The sequence below is a fragment of the Kwoniella botswanensis genome, chromosome 3 (assembly GCF_036426115.1).
Source record: "Kwoniella botswanensis chromosome 3, complete sequence".
In the NCBI taxonomy this organism is placed as follows: Eukaryota; Fungi; Basidiomycota; class Tremellomycetes; order Tremellales; family Cryptococcaceae; genus Kwoniella; species Kwoniella botswanensis.
In genome coordinates, this window is record NC_088601.1 from 1,650,826 (window position 1) to 1,667,033 (window position 16,208).

The window sequence follows — 16,208 nt, forward strand, 5'->3', positions numbered from 1 at the left end:
AAATATCGAAGGAATCACGGACCCCGTCGGATTAGATGTGGAGGAGGGTCAATCGTCAACAACGTCACATCACACAGTAACCATATTCATCCACGACTTCACGTAAAGCAGCGTCCTACAGTATTCAGAGAGTAGCCCTCAACATCCTCAGGCAGGTCCCCTCGCGTATCACCTACACAATGGCGCCTTCCAGGTTCGGTGCGTCCAAATACCGCAATTCATTAGCATCAGTTCCGCCAAGGGAAGAGTTCTATCGCTCTCACCTACCTCCGTCCACTGGATCAAGCAGCAGCAACCTGTCCACGTTTAGTGGTGAGATCAAGAGCAGCAGAGAATGGATTGTCACTGTCACTCCCGCTGGAGATCTCAGCTGCAGAAAGTATGGAGACCACTCGGGAGAGAAGGCGAGTATTGAGAAAGTTGGAAAGGGAGGTGGGGTTGGAGATTGGGATTTGAGCAGGTTGGAGGATGATAAAGTGGTTATAGGAGGTCTGGACGGAAGTGTGAGTTAAGCAGTTTACTTATGTTCTCAAGTTCCACTTCAATGCTTTGACTGTCCTCATTTGCGATCAAAACCTTAGCTCCTTACTAACGACATTCTTCGTTCTCAGATCTCTGTGTATACCCTTTCTGAATCACCACCACTGACCCTACGTCACACAATCCCAGCTCTATCATCCTCGCCAATAACCAACCTCTCCTTGCATCCTACAACACCTGATATACTTCTTGCTTCATCCATCTCTCATCCAGCGGTAATATACGACATATCAGCCTCTCTAACCTCGCCCACTATCTCACTAAATATCAAAGAACCCAAGGGTATCTGGTCACTCGGATGGTCAAGTAATGGGACGCAAGTCGCAGTCATAGGTAAATCAGGTACTTTGTATATCTACGAACCCCGTAAAACGACTGAACCAATCAAGACAAAAAATCTGTCAATTTCGGTACAAGCTTTGAAACCATGCCGACTGACTTGGGTGGGGGATCAAGACCTCTTCATAACGTCATTCTCAAAAACTAGAAACAGACAATATTCTTTAATCTCCACATCGAAAAATCCAAATGAGTTGGAAACAATTTTTAGCCAATCATTGGATACGTCCACAAATCCCTTGATACCACTAGTAGACGAAGAACGTAGAATAATCTACCTCGTTGGAAAAGGAGATATGAGTCTCCGTCAAATTGAATTTTCCGGTCCAATGGGATATCAAGAAACGATACACCCCCTACAGCATACCTTGAACAGCGGCTCAATAGCGTTGGTACACCCTACGAAGCTAGATGTGATGAAAGCAGAAATCGCCAGTACACTCTTACAAGTAACGGATAAAGATGGCGATGCGCTGCTACCTCTGAGTGTCAAGGTGCCGAGAAGACAGTTGATAGATTATCATGAGGATTTATATCCCGATGTGACGGGTACAGGTGAGTGATATGACTGGTTTACGCTAATGACGAAGATTTGCCAGCTAACAGATGATCGGCTTATAGTTCCTGAACAGACTGCTGAAGAATGGTTGAAAGGAGAGGACAAGAAGCCTTTCAGTCTTACTTTAGATCCATCGAGGCGCAGTACATGGGAAAGAAGAATTCAAGATTATAGAAGTTCAGTAGGGACAGCTTCAGCAGGACCACTGGACCCACCTGCTCAGCCCGCATCCGAACCTACTACGGCAAACACTACATCTGGTACTGTCGCTCAGCAGGACCCAACGCCACAACAACCAGACTCCGCTCCACACACCGAAAAAGCCATTGCGGTCATCGAAAAGGCTCAAATCGCCTCAACCACTACGTCTCTCAATATCAATACGAGTTTACCGCCTCTGGAAGGAGATGAGACATACTCGTCTACCGCCTACAAGTCTCGTATAGTAGCTGATTACCTAGCTGGCGAGTACGAGAAGCGCAAGAATGGGGGAGATAAAAGACCTTTGTTTGTCGGCTTGCAAGGCCCCCAAGGATGTGGTAAGCTGGCTGTGGAACAACGGATCGAATTGTTGCGAAATTCAGCTTATACGTAGAAATACATAGGTAAAACCACTCTGTGCTCCGGATTCGTACAATATCTTAAGGAGAAGAAAGGCTTAAAAGCTGCTGTTTTGTCTCTCGATGGTAAGTCCAGCTACTTATGTACTACCTGATCTCAGCTGATAACAGTGATGATCTCGCCAGATCTATACAAAACCCATGCAGATCTCGTAGCTGTTGCTGAAAGACACCCAGATAACGCTCTCTTAGCTGGCAGAGGTCCACCCGGAACGCATGACGTCGCACTTGCAACTTCCGTCCTCGAGAAGATCAAGCAAATCAATGAATCATCCGATAATACCGTTGAGTTACCGATATTTGACAAGAGTCTATGTGGTGGAGAAGGCGATCGATCTTCTGAAACTGTCAAGATCACCGGCCCGATCGACTTATTCATTCTGGAAGGATGGTCAATGGGATTCGCACCTTTGTCGTCCTCGGATCTAGAGTCGGCTCACGCAAACCCCAAACCTGCTTCTCCCCGAACTTCCGATACATACTTCAACAAACATCCGATTTCATCCTTACAGACACTCAACACGTACTTGGAGGAGTTCTCCCGAGCTGTCTATTCAAGCTTTCAGGCGTTCGTCCAAGTCGAACCCTTATCGTATGACTATGTGTTCAAGTGGAGGTTGCAGCAAGAACATCAGATGAAAGCCAATAACGGAGGCAAGGGAATGACGGACGAGCAAGTTCACAAGTTTGTGGAAAGGTATATGCCAGGGTACGAACTATGGAAAGAAGGAATATGGAATGTCGGGACAGGCTGGGAAGGGAGAGGTTTGAAATTGGTGTTTGGTGGTGATAGAGAAGTGGTGAATGTCGTTCAACCTACATCTGCGGATAGGAAGCCTGTTAAGGAGGACGAGAAAGGTGATATCCAGTTGAAGGAGGTTTCGAAAGTAGCTGAGGAGAAACCCCTCGAGTCGTTGGAAAAGGACATACCCGTCAAGGTTGAAAATGTCAAACACAATGAGATTACACCCTTCCCACCCCCATCGACTGATAAGAAAGGGAAATCTTCCGACAGTACTACTGCAAATACTACATCAGCTCCGTCCTCTAGCCGACCCACCCCATCTTCCTTACCCAGCGCAGCCCTAACCGAACCGTCAGAACGCTTCAACCCTAATTGGTCCCGTAAATTCCTTGCGGGAAAGTCACCTCTTATACCCACCTACGACTCCATACCCTCCTTATCCTCCTTGCACCAAGACTCGAAGATTCTTAAAGCCAACGCTCACCTCGCATTCTTCCCTATTCAGGGTACTGGTGGTCGGTTGAACGTGCATCCTCTAGCGAAGAAAGGTAGATTACCGGTTGGTGGTGAAGGATATCTATCAGCTGGGGTAGAAATAGTACATTTCGATGTTGAGCTTGGAGGAGATCGAGTCGCCATTGCAGGTGAAGATGGGGTGGTGAGAGTGTGGAATGTCGGCAAAGAGGGCGTAAATGGTGTTGGACCTGAACCTGAACAGGTTCTCAAAGGTGGGTAGGCATATCAGCTACCCGTTGATCGATGCTCTTCAGCTGACAAATATGGTCCGATTGGAATAGGCAAAGGGATCGACAAGATCACACAAATTGCTTTCCACCCTACCGCCCAAGACTTGCTGGTAGCTCTGACTATCGATCATGGTTCTTCCAGTATGCGATTCTTCGATCTTTCCAAAGGGGAAGAAGCGAAAATCGCAGATTTGTCGACTAATGGGGTAAGCTCCAACATTTGTGACCGTCTTTACATATATTTTGAGCTTACTGAGATTTTCAGGCGTTCAATTTGACCTTCTCTCCTGAGGGCGATCGCGTGGCGATAGCAACGAAAGATAATCAGATCCTCATCCTTGATCCTCGGATCACATCTCAAGTAATATCTGGAAGATCTCACGATAGTCCAAGATCTTTCCAAATATCTTGGATTGATGATAATCATCTAGTCTCAGTGGGCTTCTCAAAAGGATCGCAGCGGAAGATCAACCTATATCAAATCGATTCTGGGCAGATAGAAACCATTCAATCAATCACTATTGACGTTTCACCATCTGTCCTTTTCCCAGTGTACGATCCGGATACTTCAATTCTGTACGTATGGGGTAAAGGTGAACGTGTAATACAGGCGTACGAGATCTCGCTTAATAGCTCCGGAGAAAAAATCATCAAGTTACCTAGTTTCACTGCTTCTTCACCTCAATTGGGATTAGTATTCTTACCCAAGAGAATGGTAGATGTCAAGAAAGTTGAAGTGGCCAAGTGTCTTAGATTAACTGGGAAAACTTTGGAGGAAGTTTCGTTTAGTATACCAAGGAACAAAGTGAGTTGTAATCGTGCTGGGATCCCTTGATCCTAGCGACAAATAGCTGAAAGATTGCTTTGAATGTAGCCTGACTTCTTCCAAGATGACATATACATCCCAACTATCGATGTAGAGAGTTATGTGATCTCTGCTCCAGAATGGCTGGAAGGAAAGAACGTTCCACCAAGAAAGATAGATCTCAAACCTGATGATATGAAACCTTGTGCGTCCTCGCTATCTATTTCCAACCACATCGATACTGCATAAGCTGATTAATGAGGAAACCCGCTCAGTATCTCAAGCACCTAAAACTGATACTTCTGCGACCAAGAAGTTCGTCCCTGCTGCAAATGTCATGTCGGAAGAGGAGAAGAAGCGACAAGAGATGGATGCGTTGTTCGCGAAAGCCAAGATGGATGAAAGCAGTGATGAGGAAGAGGAGGAGGTGAAGGGGCTAGCTCCACCTGATGATGATTGGTAGCTCACAATCTCCATTACATAGCAAAGTGTAGAAAGTGGAAAAGCGTAATGACTGTAAAGCGGAATAAATGGTAAAATGCATCTTTACACCAGGACATCGTGTATGCACGTGTCCATATGTGCATATTAAATGAAGCACGAGGTAAAAGCGTGTTTGGACTCATGAAATATACAGCCAGTCAGCAAAATGTCGTCAACTGGGCGAGCAGATTTCTTCATTTGATCAAGCAAATCATATGACTTATCCCAGTATACAGTACTATACCCTGTCGGCTGAATGATTTAAGTTGGAATTTGAAGGTAAATAATCCAGAAATGTACCCACAGTTCACCTCGTTCCATCCTTACGGATACCCATATTGTCTATCTCAAGCGACTCTAGTAGAGTCCACGACTCCTATTCCTCCCAAACCTTTCCCACCGTTCACCAATAGTGGTCAAACACCTTTTCTCCATGTCAGTCCTTGTACACCATTATCGTTCCTCACTTCCACCATCTGCTAGTTGACTCGATAATGTTGAATCGTGTCTGAACAGTGGCGGAACTACGACATCATCGGATTAGATCGTAATACCGCACTCGGGTTCTTCAACATGCTAGATAGGGATATACATGTTGCTCTGACCAAGAGACGATGTAGGTGACGTACCAATGCACCAGTATGCAACCATCCTAGTACCCTGACATGATAGGCTCTTCCATCACAGCTATTTTATCATCTACTCGACCATATCAAACTACCAAGCTACGTATGGATATCATACCGTACAATGAAACCGAAGCTGATTTATACGATTACCAAACTGCTTTCTTCCTCAGATGTGGGAAAGCGAAAGAATGGTCAAGTTGGGAATGTAAAGTTTTACATGAGGTTGTGAGAAGGTGCCTGCCTAGGGGATGTACGAGTGAGTGGATACAATCTACTGTTAAGAGACAGTTTCCCGTTAAATACAGCAAGGGACATGCAGGTTCGTTCTCGCAGGTGGAAGTTGCCAGAGCGAGATAGCTTGGTAGATGGAGCTCAAACGGTGATCTAGCAAATAAGAACTTGTAGGTATATGATGAATGGCTCACACCAGGTGCCTACCAATCTGCATTTTCACAGAACCACTCAATCACCAGATGTTTTCTAATCCATTTTCCCGTATGGTTCAAGTTCATGTTTAGGTCATGGGTAAGGAAGCTGAAGGGATACACATATATCGCTGAATGTATGTGAGATACGATCTCTATCATTGTGATGTGCTATGACTTAGGCACTGCATGTAAACCATCGGTGTGTTTCAGGTACAAACGGACAGCTCATATACTGTGTGCACATACACAACATCACTGAGACTGATGAGCTGGTCGATCAAGGGACGCTTTGACCTATACACGTCTCTTTGAGACTGCATTGATGTAAAGGAAGCGTAAACACCATCATATAAACAAGGTCGATCTGAATAGCTTCTTCGTAAAGACTTACTGCTTCTCACAATCCGCGAAGTGCAGATATGGGCGCAGCCATGACAGCTACAGATACCGAGACTGATTTTGTGAGTACAAATGAGAAGTCTGTGCATGTGATGAACCCTGAACTGATTAAAGGGCTGAAGTACCGGTGCTACGAAGTGACGTACGAAAAGCCATGGTGGGAATATCACGATCAGATCCAGCGCGAATTAGAAACTTTCAATACCTTAGGTCAGTTTATCTGTCAGATGATATGTAGTCGTCGTACTTACGGGAGTCCACCTCCTTCCAAAATAGTCATATTCCGCCCGCACGTCAGAGAGAATAAGTTGTACCTATCCTTTGGTAAATGTACAGAGTGGACGGAAGAGGAAAAAGTCAAGATGAAAGGTGCTTTGGAGAGGATTACAGCTTCTTTCAGGCTGCATGGAGAGTATGAGGATGTCAATTTTCGTAGTTCCTGACTTCCTCCATGATATGGTCGCATATGATAATGGTCGAAAATGAATGGCAGCGTGATGTGCTGCTTCTCTTCGGTGGAAGATCATGTACAATCAAACGCAGCAAAAAAGAAGTAAAGATGCCGAGTCAGATAGACATGCCTTTCGAGCTATCATTGAACGTTATTGGAAGGGCGCAATTTATTTTTGTTAGTGCTTCATTGCGTTAAGGAAGCTGATCACGCTTGGACACTGCATGGGGATGGGTTCCGATAACGTACTCCCATTTAATATCGCTCATTGCATCCCATCACTTCCAGTGGGTTTGCTGGGGTCCTCTTGGTAATACAAGGTAGAACGAGAATCTCGCTGGATAGCATGCTGCAATGAAATTTTAGAATGTATCCAGTGGTACGGTCATTCCAGCTATCATGTAAGCTTGCAATGTATCACTCTTCATCTTCAATCCTTTAGAAGCAGTGCGAGGTATGCAATTTTGGGTAGGTGGTTTGCTGCTCTTCTTCTTCTCAGCCAGATAACTTACAACGGCCGACTCACACTTGCGCCCGAAGTTTCGCGAATATCGAGTGGTCTTCCAACGACCTTGGCCAGCACCTAAAGCACAACTAGGGCATCAATTGTCCTACAGGGTGAGCGGAAGCGGCGCCTGATCTCTGCTATCTACCATATGCCGTTTGTAGAAGCAGTGATGGTCGTTTCGCTCTACATATGCGGAGTGAATTCCTTAGACTAACACCTCCGTACACTTTTTGTCTATCCTGCAGTATCCCTTAGATACTATCCCATAAGCAGATTTGGATCCGTTCTTACCTTCGCATTGAAACATCCTTGGACCGCCAACGACGTTACTGGATTGGAATTGACATTATGGGACCTGGGATCGATTGCAAGATTGAACCATGAATATACAGGGACAAACTTTCTTATACCATGAATACATTGCGAAGAGGGGAGCAACAATTCTCAAAGAGATATCAATTTGGTATGAACATTATGTGTAAAGAGTATTTGCATGTTATTCTTGTTGTACTGTATACAGATTAACAATTGGGGAATTTTATTTGTCTGCAAATGTATCACCAGGTTGAGTCTACCTGAACCGATTCTGCGAGGCCCTTCCTTGGACGGCATTTGAGCACGAGACGCTCCACGATATCATCCTCCAGGTCACGTATCAGGTTCACACTACCTTACATCCATCCTATAGAGCGACCGCCTTTTTAGATCCTATGGAAGGCATCGCGATCTCTGGTCGACACGCGTGCTGCATGTCGAATGGCTTCTAGCGTAATTCATCATGGCTAGTGAGTCGGTAGATGTGTAGATGTCCGAAAGATGATGTATGCATCCCTTCAATCACTTCTACCTCATACTACATCAGAAACACAGAAAAATGGGGCAGTAGTAATGTATACAGCGTGTAGTTCACCTCGGGTCCTTTAACTCCCATCCTGTGTATATATCGCTCAAGGTAAATTGCCCTACACCTTTTCCTAAGATATACTCCACGTGAACTTGTTCTTTCGCCGTCCATATATCGTACTTGATGAAAGTCATGTAATGGCCTTCACCCCATCTGTGTGTATAGTACACATCACCTGTATTGAATGAAGTCAATGGCTCATGAATACCTAAATTAGAGTCAAGTGAAATAATGTACTGTACCTTTGAAATTGTACTCATCGAAAAGTAGTTTCCACAACTTTGCGAGAAGATATTCGACATCGCTGGGATCGAATTGGTAGCTTCGGAACTACATTCATTTTATCAGTCGAAAATCAACGATCAAGCCTAGTCTCGTATGATTGCGAGTGGGACGCATGAGGTGTGTAGTCCGATCGGCAACTCACATGATGCGTCATTCTTGTTTGAATTTACCCAATCTAGTATCTGCGGACGGAAGACCCAGTGTAAGCTGGTAACATGTGGCCTACCACTTCTATGCAGAGAAAGAAGACAATGCAAGGTGTAGGGACAGAACAATCTATATAGTGCGTGACTTGTGCAGCAGACGTCCATAGAAAAGCATGACCACATCAAGATGCGGTTCAAAATCCTCATTGCCATGATTTCGTGTCGTGTTGGTGGCGTTTTGAGGGAAATTCTCCGATCAAAGTTTGATTTGATGGTGGATAAGGTTTTTAGCGTATCTCACTCAAGCGGGGAAATACCTGAATGAGGACGCAATAATTGATTGTCTGTGCATACAGCATTCCTTCTTCTTCTCACTAACTAAGTATTCGACGGTACAAGAAGCTACAGAGTCTACGAGAACGAATGTGGAGTATCATTGGAGCGGACGAATGTGACATCATCAACGTACTTTTTGACCAACTCTAAAGCCTTATCACGAGGTTCACTCGCGTTCCAAGCGGTCCATTTCTCGAAGCGAACATAATTCCTTCCCATTGTGTGATAGGCAATTGTATCGACTTCAAAATGATCTGGATTTAGCTATGTATTCATGTAAGAAACAGCGTGAGTATCCACTCACTTGGGCCAGTGCCAAGAGCATTCTCAACAGCTTGGTTCCATTCCGGTCCGGCGAAGTAGAATTTCGGATTCTTCTTTGAGGTGTAAGTGAATTCTAAATACTGCACGACAATGTCACATGCATGAGTAACGAGTATGCTAATTCAAGGCTACTTACCCAATTCCCACCCATATTGTCAGACTTGGTCCTGACACGAATTCAGTCTCGGCTTTCCGGATGAGATTGGGGGAAAATGCTAATTTTGGGTATAGTGCAGAGATTGTGCTGGATGTCCAAACGCAGTTCAAACGCAAGAATCCTCCATATGAAATATTCCTAGAGCCTAGTCTGTATTTGTATGTTTTATGGGCTGCATTGCCTCATGTAATAACGGGCAAATCCTTTCACCACACGTCATCTAAAGAACGGGTAAGTCGTGTTTTGTCGTGTGTCTCACTGTAAAACGCCGATCTGCACCTATCGTTTGAAATTACTTATTGCGCCCTGCTGTGTAACTTCTATCCACTGGCCAGCTCTCAAGGGCAAGTAAAAGCAGCGTATTGTGCGATAATCCATCCCAATCGATTTCTCATTCGTCCAACCCAGTCAGTGTATCGTCTTGATTGGGGAGTCGGCCACGTAAGCAAGATGAGATAACTTTACTCAGTGTGAGCATATGCAGACACCAACATGATGCGGCAAGTCTACTCTCAGATCCAAGAAGAAAGGGGTATTGCCACACAAACTTCAATGATACAGCGAGAAGGTAACAGAAAGTGAAGATATAGCTAATCCAGTGTCAGACGCGACAACCCTTCTTTCCCCTATTATTCCGCTTCTGCAAACATATCAATGCGTGGTGTAAGAACGCTCGACCTCCAGGAGTGCTTGGCATGAACTTCTGAGAAGCAATGCGGTCATATTTCCAGGAATATCTAACCGGCGAGATGGATTGTGCGATGGGTTTGATGATGAAAGAACCAAGAGCAATGGATGGTTCCTTGGCACACGCTCTTTTGGTGTCAGATAATAGACTATACATTCATCAGGACTAAAATTATGATCGTCTGTGCGAAGTCCTTGTCCCTCAACCTTGCTGGTGCATGTACACACAATCCATGGAGTTGCTGTGTATGCTGTGTATTCTATGACATTCTGATGGTAAGGAAGAATAGATCAAACTTCTTAATTACATAAGGAGAGGATGAATGAGCACTCTGACATCCGTACATGCGTTAGGTATTTTCAAACGTTGTGCTCCACGGCAATGCCCTATCATGTCTAAATACAATATGGAGGAAATCTTGATCTTCTACGATAACACTTCTATTGAGCACCCTCCCATTCCGAGTAAAATCTCGCCCCGTTAGCATACTTATAAATGACCCTATTCGCATTGTTTTTGTCAGATTGATCCCAAGGTGTATGCTTCTCAAATCTAATATGATGTCTCCCATCAGTAAGATAATCAGTGACTCGAATATATGCTAGATCATATACAGGTCTTCGATCAGTATGAAGTCTTATGTTCATGATTTATCATACACGGGGGACCAGGTACATACTATTCGTTAACACTTTGCCCTTTTCATCCCTGAATAACTGTTTATACCATTTCTCCCAATCGGACGAGTTGTATGATGGTTGTGGGTTATTGCGCTCGGGGTAGGTCCATACCTCGTACTTTCATCATATCATCAGCTTTTGTCGCCTTGGATGAACATAAGAGGGAATTAGACATACGTAGTAACCCATTTTGAAAAAGTCCATATGGTACGATGAAGGGTGTAACAGCGATGTCATTTAGATCGACTTATGATGGAAGATACGAAGAAGAGGGTAAAATGAAGGAGTGATATTTGTTATCATCACAGGAAAGAGAAATGATGGAAACTTGAGAAGTGATCGATTCCACACACCGGAGCGTATTCTCCGATATAAAATTTCTTCCTAAAGGCAGGCTTCTCTCCCATCAAACGTTCAGTATGGGGACGCACATTCGATTCGATCATCCAGGCACCGAGCAGTGTAGAGAGATCATCTCAGTCATGATTGCATAGCGACCTATCATGCTACCATGAACAATAAGAGGAACTAAACTACATGAGGCTGTCCCTGAACTGATTAGCCGAAAACACGTTTTCAATGCGCCTTAGAGGTCTGTTTCTTACATGTCGTCCTAGTTAATCAGTCTTCACTCTTGAAGCACACGGAATGTCTGGACGATTGATAGATAAGGGTATCTTTGTTGTTCATTCCTCATCATGTACGATATTCTGCAGCTGGTAAAGGCAAGATGGGTTCAGCTTTCTCAACTATTCGATGGGAATCGCCAACCGGAGGTAAATTCCGTATTTACGTGAGTGTTCGTCCGTCACCCTCACTTCACCCTGGGCTCGGAGAGTATTTAGCTTATCAAGTGAGACACCTTGAACGTAGTCGAGGTTTTACGATGTATATGGATTAGCAAACTGGAAACCCGTCGAAGTGCAGGAAAGGATCATCGGTCATCCGGCATTTGAGCGGGGTGAGTACCAGTGGTCTCTACACACATTTAGAAGAGGTTTTGATTGTTGATTTGCGATCGGACATAGTCGGGGGATGTCTTGTGATGGTAGAATTAAAGCCTAACGGAACACACGAGATCGAATTTCGTAAAGAGAAACAATGGACAGCTAAACAAGTCAAATTTCTTGATTGTGCTTTAGATGGTCTGCCCGCGCCCTGTCAGTGTGTCTTATTTGTTTCCTCTCTGGTTAATACTGAATGTACATGCATAGACCATTGGTGGGGATTAGTGATTATTCGTCCCCACTTGAGAATCGCAAAAGAAGCAGCCGATAAGATTGCTTCGGCCAAATCCGTTGTTCGTGCTGTACCCTCTCCTGCATTTATACCTGCACCTGCACCTCTACCTGTTATAGCTAAGGAGAAAAAGGAGACGAAGAAAGTTACCATCTCCGAAGAGAAGGTCATCGAATCGCCCAAGGAAGCTGATTTGGGAGATAAGGAAATGGTCCCCATCGAAGCCAAGAAAGCTGAAGAGACAGTTACAGTTGAGAAAGCCACAGAACCGGCGGTAAAGGAAGGTGGAGTACCGCAAGATCCACCAAGCGCTTCATCAGGGGGAAAGAAGGGCAAGAAGAAGGCCAAAGAGTGAGACGTTTTCGGTGAATCTGCCTATAGGTCTGGAAACTTTATTATGTATACTGCAGCTTACGTCTTAAGATCCGGAATGGTTTTCACATTTATGTATCTCGATACGGAGATAAGAGATCCTTTGATTGCCCCAAGTCATGCGTCTGTGCGTGTGTATTAATAAGAGATCGGTGTGAGATGACGTCAAACACACAGACCGACAAAAACAAACAACCACAAAGAGACATGAAAGAAGGCGTAGAATCCAATATCGTTTTCCTTTCTATCACTAACACTTCGATTTCTATTCACATTGAGACCATCAGTTTCCATCGGCGTAAAACTAATAGACCAGATCACTATGGGTGGATTCGGCTCCAAGCCAGCTCTTCCAATAAACGTAACTCTACTGGCTACTATGATGATTCTGTATTCTGAGCTGACGATACATATGTTCTTAGGCTCTTCACTTTCGAGTTTACTCTTTTCATAATCAAGACACATACCAAAGATGCCTCGATTATGCTAACGCCATGTCAGCTCTTGGTGAGTACCCCATCACTCCTCACTTCCGTATCCGTACGTCGTACCCATGAACATCTGTTAATCATTTGTTAATTGCTAGTCGAACAAGCGGCAGTGACTAGACTCACCGATGATCTCACTTTTATCGCCTGCTACAGGGCCAACCCTTACAAGAAAAAGGATATCAAGCTTTTTCAGGAGGAAATCAAGAATTTCGTAGGACCGCAATACAGTATGTTTATGACTCTTTCGTTCCCTCATCAAGTTGACAATTAGTCATACCTCTAAGTTTGAACAATTTTACCTAGGCGTAGACTATAGTCGAAATTAAAATCGATGGAGATCGCTGAAAAGGATATTTGCGAAGCTGGCGAAGAGCAGGAAGCGAGATAGAAGAAAAGATAAAGGTTTGATGTCATGAGGAGAAGTAACCAAGAAAGATAAAATTTCAACTATAGTATGAATATGTCTAGACCCAAGGAGGTATGGTGAATCGTAAGCAAAATTAACAATTGAATTGACATGAAGTAGATACAAATGCGTACTGAAACGTGCGATATCTCCTTTACTTACTCTAATGTACGGCGAACTCAACCTATTTTCACCTATCCTCCATTCTTTATCCTTCCCTAGCCTATTCACCTTTTCACTTGTCTATCCAGTCGATTGCTCAAAGGTCCTTCCAGCGACTACGCTAGGTCAAATAATGAGTTAGATGACGTATCCGTTATAAAGGATCTGATAAGTTAAAATGCATCGCAAATGAACAAAGGGGGGTATACCCAGAATTGATTGATATCTCGACTATATGAGTAAAGCGCGAATTAACATTACTGTATTTTCACTTGCCTGGTGAAGTCTTGTCTGGTTTTCTAAGCTTTTAACCTTCTGATCCAGATAGTCTTTCGGTATACACTCACAGGATGAGCATACGACTTAGGATTTCAGCACGTTTTCTTCTCTCCCTAACAGGTATTGATATGATATCGAGGCTTGCCTCTGCGTATCCATTAGCGCAGGAGGAGATAGCGATCGATTTGCCGATGACTCCTCATCGACGTTTTGAAGAAACTCCATCGAGACGAGCGGAAACAAACGTGATAGCTCTCAATGAAGTGGGAGATGGGTCAGCTTATACCGTGGACATGGTCATTGATGGTATCCTCTTACCTATACATGTGAGTGGACTGCTGCGTGATTTGAATGTACGGTGCTTCCTGTACCGCACCGAGTCGACATCAAATAGAGCTGATTTTGACTTCATTCAGGTCGATACTGGTTCCTCTCAGTTATGGGTAGCTCATAGAACTTGTCAGACGTGTATAAACGCAGGTATGACCTACATAGATGCTGATCTACCTGAAGGATGTACTGGTGATGAAAAGATAGAATATGGTAATACTTCAACTCGTCGTCAATGCTGTACAACTCTTGCTAATTAACTTCCTAGGTGATAGCGGCTGGGACAGTCTCAGGATGTTTGGTCAATACGAGTGTCAGCTTAGGGGAATATACCCAGGAGGATTATGCTGTTTTAGCTGCGAAGGAGGTATCAGAGGAGATAGCAACGAATGGCGAACTGTATAGGTGAGTAGGCTGCGCTGCTAGGGGGTCCCTGGGAAGCCCAGAATTGAAACAGGATCAGACTAATTGAATACCGTACTTGCACCCCTTAGTGGGACTCTGGGTCTAGCAGATGATGTAAGTCCCTTTCCTCCCTCACCCGTCCTCGTTTCCGGAATTATTAAAATGATAGTCAAACAAGTGCTAACGTGTTGTATGTGATACTTCCAATCTCCCGCAGAAACTCACCAACAGTGGCGGTCCCACTGTCATCTCGGCATTGTACAAGCAAGGTCAGATAAACAGCCCAGAAGTGGGATTCTACCTTGCTGGAAAGAACGGTAATGCAACGGAAAGTATGTTAACCATAGTCCATACCATGTTATCCCCAAGACAGAATCATCCCTGATACAGTTACTACCGTCTAGGTAAGATGGTCTTGGGTGATTCGTCCAGCGTGTGAGTTGAAATACTAACTGCCGAAACCAAATGCTTACCCGTTGATTTCACTTTGAAAGGTCCCATGCCCCAGATAAGGAGTCCATAGTCCTATCTCGAGCGATTCAGGAAGATGGTATATATGTCGTGGATCTGGGCGATGTTATAGTGGGGGAAAAGAGCATAGCTACTGATCAAGTGGCTGTTCTGGATACAGGGTGAGTTTTGTACTCCTAGTGGTAATAGTGAATCTCGCTTAACTTACCAATATGATGGCATAAAGCTCAATCGGTATCGGTATCCCTTCTTCCGTGAGTGCTGAGCTACGAGTTATAGACCGAAGAGCGTGGCAACTAACCGATTGAGCAACATTCGTCTATAGATCTCTCAAGATGTTTTTAAAGACATATACGGTGAAATCAAAGATGAAGATGGCGGCAAGAAGGTTTCCTGCCAATCCCCCAATTCCAATACAATTTCGATGACCTTTGCGTTGGGAAACAAGCAGTTTGGAGTAATGTACAATGATTTGATTAGCAAGCCTGATGATGATGGATTATGCTGGGCACTGGTAGGCACGTATCAAGGAGGTGAGTTGGCTTGTTACACTATGCTGTGGACAGAGCTAATACCATTTGGGATCAGTGGACGATTCGGATAAGAAATGGGTCTTGGGTGATGCTTTCTTGCAGAATGTGAGTCATACGTCCATGCTATGCAGTTCGAAAACCCATGTATACTCTAGCTGAGAGGATTTTTGCATGACTTTTGATGAATTAGGTATATCATACTATCAATCTCGAGACTGGCGAAGTCAAGCTTTTCGAACTTGATTAGATACTTGGGGGTACTGTACATAAACGACCAATAGGCATGCATGGCTCACCGTCAGTTTCTCATTGTGCAGAGACAGCCCAGCGCTGTAATGCAATCAATATACTAAATACTTCATCATTGATTTCAGAGAAGACGCTGACGAGTCCACGACCGACACCGGGGTGGTTACGTCACAGGAGAATGCAAATCCAATGATATATTCGTAGTCAAAAAAAAAGACACTTACCACACTACCGAGGTAAAGGATGAATGTTTGCCCAATATCATGTCAAACTTTCATGACTGTAAGTCTTAGTCGTGAAATGAACTTGCTATATAGACAGTTTTGACCTTTTGGCATATCTTGCAGAGGATGAAAGGTGGTATTTCGGTCATATTTTCTTTCACAGTGTAAGTCTGGTATAAAGACCATTGCGTTGCTGACCGGAGGGCGTTTACTGAATTGATATTCCTTCTAGTTCTGCCTACCAGGTATATACCACTCTCAGCTTCGTATATGAC

The 16,208-nt window shown here is 44.2% G+C and overlaps 7 protein-coding genes across 7 annotated transcripts; 5 read left to right on the plus strand and 2 right to left on the minus strand.

The window, feature by feature from the left end:
• Positions 1-179: 179 nt before the first annotated feature.
• L199_008488 (uncharacterized protein) lies at positions 180-4,817 on the plus strand (the record flags this gene model as incomplete). The annotated part of the gene is made up of 9 exons (XM_064894168.1): positions 180-503; positions 612-1,434; positions 1,501-1,977; positions 2,044-2,124; positions 2,185-3,531; positions 3,601-3,755; positions 3,815-4,354; positions 4,424-4,559; positions 4,630-4,817. 9 exons carry the CDS (start codon positions 180-182, stop codon positions 4,815-4,817), a joined length of 4,071 nt encoding a protein of 1,356 aa, XP_064750240.1.
• Positions 4,818-5,131: 314 nt separating this feature from the next.
• Positions 5,132-5,823, plus strand: L199_008489 (uncharacterized protein; the record flags this gene model as incomplete). Its single annotated transcript, XM_064894169.1, has 4 exons — positions 5,132-5,272; positions 5,354-5,453; positions 5,525-5,722; positions 5,786-5,823. 4 exons carry the CDS (start codon positions 5,132-5,134, stop codon positions 5,821-5,823), a joined length of 477 nt encoding a protein of 158 aa, XP_064750241.1.
• Positions 5,824-8,998: 3,175 nt separating this feature from the next.
• On the minus strand, positions 8,999-9,398 carry L199_008490 (uncharacterized protein; the record flags this gene model as incomplete). Its single annotated transcript, XM_064894170.1, has 3 exons — positions 8,999-9,165; positions 9,228-9,327; positions 9,384-9,398. 3 exons carry the CDS (start codon positions 9,396-9,398, stop codon positions 8,999-9,001), a joined length of 282 nt encoding a protein of 93 aa, XP_064750242.1.
• Positions 9,399-10,532: 1,134 nt separating this feature from the next.
• On the minus strand, positions 10,533-10,961 carry L199_008491 (uncharacterized protein; the record flags this gene model as incomplete). The annotated part of the gene is made up of 3 exons (XM_064894171.1): positions 10,533-10,693; positions 10,772-10,889; positions 10,950-10,961. The coding sequence occupies 3 exons, from the start codon at positions 10,959-10,961 to the stop codon at positions 10,533-10,535; spliced, it is 291 nt and encodes a 96-aa protein (XP_064750243.1).
• A 541-nt stretch (positions 10,962-11,502) lies between these two features.
• L199_008492 (uncharacterized protein) lies at positions 11,503-12,366 on the plus strand (the record flags this gene model as incomplete). Its single annotated transcript, XM_064894172.1, has 4 exons — positions 11,503-11,565; positions 11,646-11,733; positions 11,801-11,932; positions 11,987-12,366. 4 exons carry the CDS (start codon positions 11,503-11,505, stop codon positions 12,364-12,366), a joined length of 663 nt encoding a protein of 220 aa, XP_064750244.1.
• A 339-nt stretch (positions 12,367-12,705) lies between these two features.
• L199_008493 (uncharacterized protein) lies at positions 12,706-13,200 on the plus strand (the record flags this gene model as incomplete). The annotated part of the gene is made up of 4 exons (XM_064894173.1): positions 12,706-12,744; positions 12,806-12,890; positions 12,970-13,101; positions 13,178-13,200. The coding sequence occupies 4 exons, from the start codon at positions 12,706-12,708 to the stop codon at positions 13,198-13,200; spliced, it is 279 nt and encodes a 92-aa protein (XP_064750245.1).
• Positions 13,201-13,849: 649 nt separating this feature from the next.
• L199_008494 (uncharacterized protein) lies at positions 13,850-15,707 on the plus strand (the record flags this gene model as incomplete). The annotated part of the gene is made up of 11 exons (XM_064894174.1): positions 13,850-14,047; positions 14,138-14,264; positions 14,327-14,456; positions 14,546-14,570; positions 14,674-14,788; positions 14,861-14,891; positions 14,951-15,088; positions 15,154-15,181; positions 15,253-15,460; positions 15,516-15,565; positions 15,651-15,707. The coding sequence occupies 11 exons, from the start codon at positions 13,850-13,852 to the stop codon at positions 15,705-15,707; spliced, it is 1,107 nt and encodes a 368-aa protein (XP_064750246.1).
• Between the last annotated feature and the right edge of the window lie 501 nt (positions 15,708-16,208).